We start from the raw sequence: 10159 nt of genomic DNA, 5'->3' as shown, positions 1-10159 counted from the left end.
CGTCCCGAAGGCATTAGGGTCCGGACCTCTGGGTGAACACCGGCCGGTGGGAACTTGGTGAGTTCTGAATTTTTCCTTTGTGATTGTCTAGACAACAGCCGGGGGTTCCGTCCTTGGGAAAAGATGGGGAGGTCCAGTAGAACTGTTGATCCTTCTACTCCTCTGGGCTATATGTTAAAACATTAGGATAGGGATATCAAGGCCTTACAATCAGATGGCAACAAAGCTTTGTATAAGTTTATATTTCTTTGTCAAGGTCCCTGGGTGGGAATGACGCAAGACTACCCGGAACCAGGAAATCGCTGGCCGGGGGAGGGAACATTTGAGTTACATAACATTGTTCATTTACGGAAAGTATTGTATGATTTGCAACCGCGGCAACTTAAGTATTCTGATGTATGGATAAGGGAGGCCAAACGGCGCAAAAGCGCCAGTGTAACTACTAGTTTACGTGCTGAGGTAGAAAAACTTAAAGCCATGCGGCCTCCACCCTACAATCCAGAATCTAGTAATGCTGACCGGAAGCTAAAAGCGTCAAAGTCTATTTATCCCCAACTCCCACTGAAAGAAGCGGGGGACCCTATACCATTGGAAGAATGTACCTGGCTATGGGGTGGGGTACTGCAGCCTGACCCTGATGCACCAACGCCCCGAACGGGGAGAGGAGCGGCCCCACTCTCCCGCTAGCTACCGATACCCCCACAACCGACACAGAGCTGGGGATGATCCGGAGACTGGCACCTCTACCAGGGGGGTGGCACGTCCTGATCCGCAACACCCCAGTGATGCGACCCCTGCAAAGACCTGGTCTCAGTTCTCTAGGCACACCTAAGGCAAAAGTTACTGGAGCTGCAATAGCTAGCGCAGTCCAAATGCCTATGCGACAACTGCCAAGTGGTAGAGGGGGGACACAGATGGTGTATGTCCCTTTTACCAACACGGATCTAATGAATTGGTCATCTACTTTTCCCTCATTTCAACAGTGTCTGGAAGAATTTATTAAAAAGTTAAAGGGTATTTTCACAATGTATAATTGTAATTATGATGATGTGGAAATGATTTTGAATCAAGTGCTAAGAGAGGGTGAGAAGGAAACGGTGTATAAGAAAGCTAGAGAGGCGATGCAAGGGAGGGCGGCTTATCCGCAAGAGAAACCTGAAATGGATTGGGATGTTCCAGAGACCGTTCAAGAATGGGATAAAATGAGAAAGCGAATCTTAGAAGCATTAGAGGATATGTCTAAACCTGTGTATGACTGGGGAAAGATAGATGCATGTGTTCAAAAGCACGATGAGCACCTAGGGGAATTCTTCCACCACCTTTGTAAGGTTTTAAAAAACCACGGCGGCTTAGATCCAACCTCCCCTGTAGCAAAAACACAAGTGATCGGCCAGTATGTAAAAAACTTATTACCATTCGCTCGGAAGTATGTGTGTAGTCAACCAGCTTATAAAAACAAAATGCTGGAGGTGGTGGTGGGGTTAGCAGCCCATGCCTGGAGGAATAGGAAGAAATTAGACACTAGGAGGTCCGAAAAGCTCCTTAATCTGCAGTTGCAAGGTTTCCAAGACGGCTCTTGGGGACGAGATGCAAGCCATAGGAGGGGAGGCTTTCGGGGACGAGGTGGGAGAAGAGGCAGCTCTACCCAGGGATGGGGACCACAAGGTCAGAACTTCCAGCCACGGCCCGGGAGGGCAGGGCCAGATGAGTGCCAGCAGTGCCGACAAAAAGGACACTGGGCTGCCCAGTGCCCAAATTACCCCCTCCAGTCAGCTGACCCTCTTATGCAAGCCTACCAGAGGGTACAGGAAAGGGGGGGGGGGGGGGGGAAGAAGGGAGTACTGACTGAAAGCTAGCCGCCCACAATGCTTCGTTCCCCCCGCCTCTTCTTGGACAGTGCAGTTGGATGCAAACCACCCGAAACTTCCAGTTGTGGTGGGAGGAAAAACTTATTCAATGTTAACTGACAGCGGGGCAGATAGAAGTACTCTGCAGGACCCCACCCTTCCTACCACTTCTGCAAGCGTAAAAGCTATAGGCGTTGGTGGCACCGTGTGCGCCCTTCCTCTAACTGCGGAGCAAGCGGTCCAGCTTGGCCCGTTATCAGAGCATCATAGCTTTTTAATTGCAACTTCCTGTCCTGCAAATCTATTAGGCAGAGATTTGTTATGTAAACGACGAGCAACTATAACTTGCAGCCCGGAGGGGCTCTCTCTCTCAGTCCCTACTTCTGTCCCTGAAGCTACGGTAATGGCATTGTTAGCCACTAATGCCACCACAATGACACCCACTGCCCCCCTTGTCCCGGCTGAGTTATCCGATATTCCTGAAGCATTGTGGGCCTCGGCGTCCACTGAAACTGGACTTTTAAAGTCAGCAGAACCGGTTTATATCACTTACCGTACAGACATCCCTCTGCCCCAAAAAATGCAATATCCATTGCCTAAAGAGGCCATAGAGGGCATTCGGCCAGTCCTACAACAGCTTTTAACTCAAGGAATCATTAAAGAGGCTACCAGCCCTTGCAATACACCTATTCTTCCTGTTAAGAAACCCAAGCCTTGCCCAGATGGCAAACCGGTTTACCGCTTCGTGCATGACCTCCGACTGATTAATGCTATTGTGATCCCGAGAGCTCCAGTTGTTCCCAATCCAGCAACTATTTTAACTGCTATTCCCCCAGGAGCTACTTATTTTACTGTGATTGATCTGTCTTCAGCATTTTTCAGCATCCCTGTTCACCCAGACTCAGAGTTCCTATTTGCCTTTACCTTTGACGGATTTCAATACGTATGGACCCGCCTCCCTCAGGGCTACAGGGAAAGCCCTACCATCTTCAGCCAGTATTTAAAGCGAGATCTGGACTCTATTTCGTTGACTGTGGGTTCTACTTTGATTCAAAACATTGATGATCTGCTATTGTGCTCTACAGCCAAGACTGCCTGTGTACAAGACACTCGAATCCTTCTTTTTGCATTGGCCGAAAAAGGTCACAAGGTGGCACTCTCCAAGCTACAGTTTGCCCAACCCGAGGTGGAAATTTAGGGCATCATATTTCATATGCCTCTACTGCACTTACTCAGGACAGAATTGAAAGCGTTCTGAGTATGCCGAGGCCTACCACTAAAAAACAACTCCGCCAGTTACTGGGAGCAAGTGGCTATTGTAGAGCCTGGATTCCGGCCTATGCGGAGTTAGTGCACCCTCTCACCGATTTGCTGCTGGATTCCGTTCCCAAATCCCTGCCATGGACAACTCTACACAACAACGCCCTTACAGCCCTCAAACAAGCATTAACTTCTGCACCAGCCCTGGGCAGACCAGATTACGCAAAGCCTTTCACCTTGTTTTGCCATGAACAATCTGGCACGGCGTCTGGTGTGCTAACTCAGCCCTTTGGGCCTGGCCAGCGACCGGTGGCTTATTTTTCGGTCCTTCTTGACCCAGTGGCTCAGGGTCTTCCGCCCTGTCTCTGCGCTGTTGCGGCTGCCGCTGTATTGGTTGAGAAAGCTTCGGGACTTACTTTGGGCCACCCTCTTCTAGTTCAGGTGCCTCATGCCGTTGCAGCGCTTCTTAATCGTGGATCCACGCAGCACCTCACAGCAGCCAGATTGACCAGGTACGAGTTGGCCTTGCTCGCCAATCAGGCTGTTACCCTACGCCGCTGCAAAGTCCTGAATCCTGCAACCCTTTTGCCTCTGCCTGAGGACGGGGAACCTCATAATTGCCTCCACTTGGTGGATTTGATCTCCATGCCTCGTCCTAACCTCTCCGATATTCCATTGCAGAATCCTGACCTCCAATTGTTTTGTGACGGCTCCGCCTGTCAGGACGAGTTTGGAGCCTTACGAGTTGGCTATGCAATTGTTACCTTGATGACAACGCTTGAAGCGCATGCCTTACCTACTCAAAAGTCAGCACAAGCAGCAGAACTCGTGGCACTTGTTAGGGCCTGTCAATTAGCTGAAAACAAAACTGTGGCCATCTATACAGACTCCAAATATGCCTTTTCAATATGCCACTCTACTGGACAACTTTGGAAACATTGTGGGTTCCTTACCTCCAGTGGCTCTCAGATCTCCCATGTTGCCTTGATTTCGGCCTTGTTAGAGGCTATTCAACTTTCTGCAGCTGTTTCAGTTACACACTGTAAGGGCCACTTCCGTGCCTCAGACGAGGTTTCCAAGGGAAATGCTGCAGCCGATTCGGCGGCCCGTCATGCTGCCCTCTGTGGGGCTCCAGCCCCTTTTCCTTTTTTTGGCACCCCTGCTACTGCAACCAGTGACGCCAGCCGTTTTGCTCTCTGCCCAGCAGACAACGCCCCTGGCCAAAGTTAGCCATTGAAAATCCATTGGATGCCACCTAAATGAGGACAACCTCTATGTCATCCGGTCATCCGGTCATCCGGTTCTCCCAAGACAACTCCTCCCTCAGGTTTCCCAGGCACTCCACATGGCCTCGCACCTGGGAAAAGGGGGATTAGTGGCTCAAATGGATAAGTTGTTTTTTGCTCCGGGGGTCCATGCAGCTGCGAAGACCATCACTGCATAGTGTGAATTGTGTCAACGGTATAATCATCAAAGAGCAATCAAACCACAAGTTATGGGACATTGCAAACTGCCTGAGTACCCATTTGCTGTGATCCAGATGGACTTCATGGACTTACCACCAGTGACAGGACTAAAACACTTGCTTGTCCTGGTTGACTTTTTTTCAGGGTGGGTTGAGGCTTTCCCCACTCGAAGGGCAGATGCAGTATCCGTAGCAAAGTGTCTCCTCAAGGAGATTATCCCAAAGCAGGGAACAATGACTCATTTGGAAAGTGACCCAGGCCCCCATTTCACTTCCCAAATTATTCAACACTTCGCGAAGGCCCTCGGCATAAAACAGGCCTTGCATACCCCCTATCATCCACAAAGTTCAGGAAAAGTAGAAAGGGTGAATGGGCTGATAAAAACCCAATTAGCAAAGCTATGCGAGCAGACTGGATTAAAGTGGCCTGAAGTGTTTACCCATAGTGTTAACCAATCTTCGTAATACACCCCACAGGAAGCATTCATTGACACCGTTCGAAATTCTATTTGGCCGACCCTTGCCGATTCCCCTAACCAGTGTAGACGGGTTTGTCCCAGCGAAAATTTCATTAATGGCTGGGCAAGATAAGTTGGCGGGTTATTGTTGCATGTTGCAAGATGCATTGAGTGATGCGTGGGCCAGAGTAAAAGATGCCCAACCTTTACCGCTTGATACTTGTGCGCACTCTCTTTTTCCAGGTGACTTTGTCTGTGTTAAAATCCATCAAAGGAAGCATTGCCTGGAACCAAGGTGGTCGGCCCTGGCCCAAGTCCTTCTGACTACTCCGACTGCAGTGAAGGTCGAGGGCATCGATAGATGGGTGCACTGCAGCCACTGTAAGAAGGTTCCTGCTCCAACATCCCCAATGACTGCCCTCACGACCGCCGCTTCTACATGAACTGTGTACCGGTCGGTCAGTGGAATCAGAAGCAGCTATAGAACTGTGGAGCATTAGTTATGCTGTTACAAATATTGTATTAATATTATTTTTTGTGTGTTGTTAGTAGCCGGTAGTGTTTATAATGTATGCATGGCTATGGGCTTTAACCTGGGCCCCTGCCCTGGGGGGTTGGGATAAAAATACGTTTCTACAATTAGCCCAAAACTTAACCAACGCCTGGAATGTTAGTGATTGTTGGGTGTATTCCCACTTCTCCTCCCATTCACTGCAAGGTTTCCCCATTTTGCCAGTTCCAGCGCTCCTCGATTCTTGGCAAAATGGGTCGGCGTGGTACGGCCAAAAGGGAAAAAGGGGAAGGGGACCCATAGATTTTAGGACTTGGATCCCAAACCATCGCCCAGACTTGCTCATTAAGGCCCCCTTGTGCGTAGAGAAACAGTCACTACGCTCCCAAGGTAAAACTACACTGGGAAAATACTCAAAAACCCACTGTGAGAAAATTCTAATTTTGGGGAAAAATGCAAGCACTACTCTTTTGCGGTATCCCAATGGTACTGAGGTAGCCAACTATGCCCATGCTGGAGGCTGTGTGGGGTACATTCTCAGAGAAAATACGACTCAATTTGCCGGCCTTACATTATGGAACTTGGGGGGAATAGGACCCAATCCTGATGATGCTGCATCCCTGGTGGGACGATTGCAGGACGTTTCTCAGAACTCAGGGGGCAATAAAGGCAACTATAGCATAGTATTAGGAGATCACCATTTATGGTGGGAATGTGGTACTTGGGCAGGAAAAACCTTGCCCCCAAAGTGGTTAGGAAGATGCACGGTGGCCTTTGCCTGGCCAGGAGGGATGCATCATAGAGATGTAATAGAAATCAAAGACAACTCAACGTACCCATCGAGATACCAGTTATAATCCTATTGTCGAGTAAGGCAGTGCAGGCATGAGAGCCTTCCGTATTCTTTTTCCGTGGGTGGGGGTGGGCCAACTTGAATACTCTCTACAAAATATGTCAGCCGAAATGGAAATATTTACTAACGCCACTCGAGATGCAGTCCAAGCCTTGCAAGAAGAAATAAGCTCACTAGCTCGCTACAGTATGCAAAACAGGTTGGCCCTGGATCAGCTTTTAAGTGCGCAGGGAGGGGTGTGCACATTTTTCAATGCCACATGCTGCCTTTATGTGAATCAAAGCGGACGCATAGTCACGGATACTAATATAATTGCAAACGTGTCAGCCTTCTTTCATAAGCAGGCCTATATTTCTCCCAGTGTGGGCTTTGACTTATGAGGCTGGCTCACAGCTGGTTGCCTAACTTTGGATGGCTAAAAACCTTGTTTGTGTATGGAGTGGGATTCCTTATGATTGTGGGTCTGCTGTGTGTCCAGTTGTTGTGCCCTCTTCCACTGGGTATGTACCAAAGCCACGAGCCCAGCAAAGATATTATATATAAGAAAGGGTGGTGTTAACCAAGATGAAAAGCATATGAACATGTTAAACAATGAATAATGAGCCATGTAAGATAATTATCTTCAGGCTCAAAGGGGGGAACTGATAAAGAAAAGAACCAGAAAACAACCCTATAATCATGTAAAGCTAGGCTTCTGTCTTTTTTCTATGCTTATCTGTCTTCTCTCTAAGGTTATGGGTAGAAGGAATGTGAACTGTGTGTAACCTGTACTCCCCGTTTTGGGGAAAGAATTCCTTATACAGATAAGCCTCCATGTTCATACCTACCCCAGAACTTCAAACAGACCGGGTTAACCGGCTTGAACTGGAAGAGATATCACACTGTATGTTGAACCAGGCTATAAAAGCCCATCTCTGTTCTTTGTTCGGGGCTTCGCCATTTTCCTCTGTGAAGGAATTGGTGAGCCCTTCAGCTGTCGTACTTGCTAGCATTAAAGTGCCTCACTTTATCAAAGAGCCACAACTCTGTGTTTTGTTTGGCTAATACAGAAGTCCAGGGAAGGCTACCCTCCTAACCCTAGATGGGAGGGGAAACCTTTTTCCCTAACAGAATAAAAGTCCACACTTTTCTACTTGTTAGAACAGAAGTCCAGAATACATAAGGCACTTTCTAGGCATTAGGAAAACAATAGAATAACACTAGGTCTGTACGGACTAGAAAAAGATTAAAAGCAAGAAGTCATGGGTGGCAAATTGTCTGGCTGCCTTAACCAACTGGCACCCTCTCAAGCCATGCAGGATTTTGCAGCAAGTGTGGCTCAGTTTCCCCATCCCACCAATAATCATTTAGTTCTACATTTGCTAATTTCCTGTCATGACTCCAACCAAGTCATTAATAGTCTCACAAAAGAGTCTGGTGAACCAGGAGCCTAGTGACTCCAACAGAGGGTCAACAGTCCCAGAGCCCCACATGGCCCTGACCCCCTTGCTCCAAAGTCCTTACTATCTCCAGGGCTGCAGAAGGTAGCAGAACCCAGGCATATCCACTACAGTCTAGGGACCCTGTACATATCTGCTAGAACAAGTTCCTCCCAATCCCTCACTACTTCCTACCTCATCTCTCCCAGAGGCTTTTCCCAGACTCACATTTCAATGCTTCCACTCTGGAAAGCCAACTTCCTGGGCAGCTGCTTACCAGTCTGTGACTGAAAAAGTCTCTCCTCCGTAGCCCCTCAGCTTCTGAGAGCCACAGCTGTCCTCTAGTCTGCAGCCTTTTGATCTCCCCAGCAATTAGTCTCAGCTGAGGAGACAGCTAGTCTCCCTGTTAACCCCTTAGTGGCTGGAGTAGCATGGGGGTCTATTTGACCCATGACAATTTGCTTTTAATTTTTTCCCCTAGTACATACAGACCCAGTGCTAATCTATTGTTTTGCTATGCCCAGGAAGTGGCTTATAGGTTCTAGACTTCAAGATGGCTTAGAGTAAATGATAACAATAGTTTTCATTAATCAATACAAATATTTGTAAAGGTCCTAATGAGCTGGGACTGCTGTAGTAAAAAGACAAGAAATAATCTCATGAACAAGAGCACACATAATGCTAACTTCATAAAAGAAACATCTCATGTTTTCAGTGAGACCATTCTGCATCCTTGTAGGAAGAGCCCTTCTATCTGAAAGCCCCCTTGAATCTCCATCTCCATGGGTTAGAGAAAAATGCAGACCTCTGACATTTTTCATCTTGCTTCCCAGAGTAACCAGTGATTCAGTAGTGTTCATATATTTGGACCTCGTCTGTCTCCGACTGTGAGATTTCCAATTCCCATTATGTTTATGGACAAATAAAGCTCACTGAACCTCTGTGAGCTAGTTGTTTGTGTCCTTATTTTACATCATTTTATAGTGATGCTAATGCTACCTGCATGTCTCTCTGTACATTCTGTTCTCCCTTTCATTACTTTAAGCAAAAGTCATTCCATCCTGGAGAACAGACTGAGGCAGAAGTCAGAGAAAAGATGAAATAACAGAAATGCTGCTGCATTTAATGAACTTTTACTATTACAGGATACATTCTGACATGCAGTCTCTAATTGTTGCCCACAGAGGATTATTTAAAAATAAACTCAAACGTGTTTGGGTTCCTGTCAAAAGATTGCATTAGATGAAGAGTGAAAATCTGTCACCTCTTTCTCACATTTTCACTTCTTTAAATTAGCTTTAAATAAGCAACACAGAAAACTCCAATAAAAACGAGCGAACTGCCTTGGCCAAGGAAATTCTGAATGAAGATGACTGTTCTCTCAGATGCTGGCATGTTTTCCTGCCCTCTCTGACCCAAATATTGTAATCTTCTTCTCATTATTATTGTTGCAGCTTTGCCAAGCAGGAGCAGATTCTTAAGGCTTTGCAGTGGGTCTGATTCCTGGGGGAAGAGAAATTGATGCAGCTTTTGACAACTTTCTTCAAATCCATTTTTGTTTTCAAAATGTACCCAAGTCCTGTTTCCCTTGAGCAGAGGTGATAACCTCCAAGCTGCACACAGGCAATTCCACTTGCAGACATCCCAGCTAAGATATTTCTCTGTCCACTTCTGTAGTCAGAAAATAAGCTCTCTCTCTGTTCTGCCCTAGGCACGCTGTCTGGATCCTGCATATCTCATCTGAGAAACTTCCTAGACCTCATTGGGCATGTCTACACTGCAGCTGGGTCTCTGCACTGACCCAGTCTCTCACAGCGGGTAGACAGACTCATGCTAGCAGGGGTAGCAAGCGCACTAAAATTAGCAGTGTGGCCGGGGCAGCAGCTTGGGCTCTACAGCTTGTCCATCCCCTGGGTCTGAGCTAGCCTGAATCTCCACCAGAGACACAACGTCCACACTGCTATTTCTAACCCAAGCCCTGTCACCACAGTCTGTCTGCCCAGGCTGGGACGCTCACTCCCAGCTGTAGTCCAGACTTACCCTGTGTTCTGTGTTTGTACAGCCCCCCATGCAATGGAGTCCAGCTCTGTGACTGGGGCTCCTTGGTGCTATGGCAATATAAATAATAATAGCAACAGACCAGCTCACTTACAGCTACTGGGCCTGGCGCTGGCTTTTGTGTGAATCTCAACCCAACTACATGTTGAACCAACAATCATCTTAACAACCAAGATGTGGTTACTGTATTGAAAGACCTTATAGGGCCTTTTCGATAAGGCCTTTTCAGAGAGAAATATTTGTACATCAGCAATTCATAACATTTGTCCTCACCACTTTTGCCACACTT

The 10159-nt window shown here is 47.4% G+C and overlaps 1 protein-coding gene across 1 annotated transcript; it reads left to right on the top strand.

Annotated features, from left to right (window-relative positions):
* Window positions 1-270: 270 nt before the first annotated feature.
* On the top strand, window positions 271-5473 carry LOC140911936 (uncharacterized). Its single transcript, XM_073346096.1, is given in 5 exon segments — window positions 271-618; window positions 984-1323; window positions 1898-3037; window positions 3040-4332; window positions 5274-5473. Coding segments are annotated over 5 exon segments (3321 nt in total).
* Window positions 5474-10159: the final 4686 nt, after the last annotated feature.

The sequence above is a fragment of the Lepidochelys kempii genome, chromosome 5 (assembly GCF_965140265.1).
Source record: "Lepidochelys kempii isolate rLepKem1 chromosome 5, rLepKem1.hap2, whole genome shotgun sequence".
Lineage (NCBI taxonomy): Eukaryota > Metazoa > Chordata > Testudines > Cheloniidae > Lepidochelys > Lepidochelys kempii.
The sequence above is the reverse complement of the archived record's forward strand: the minus strand, read 5'-3'. Positions and strand labels throughout refer to the sequence as shown.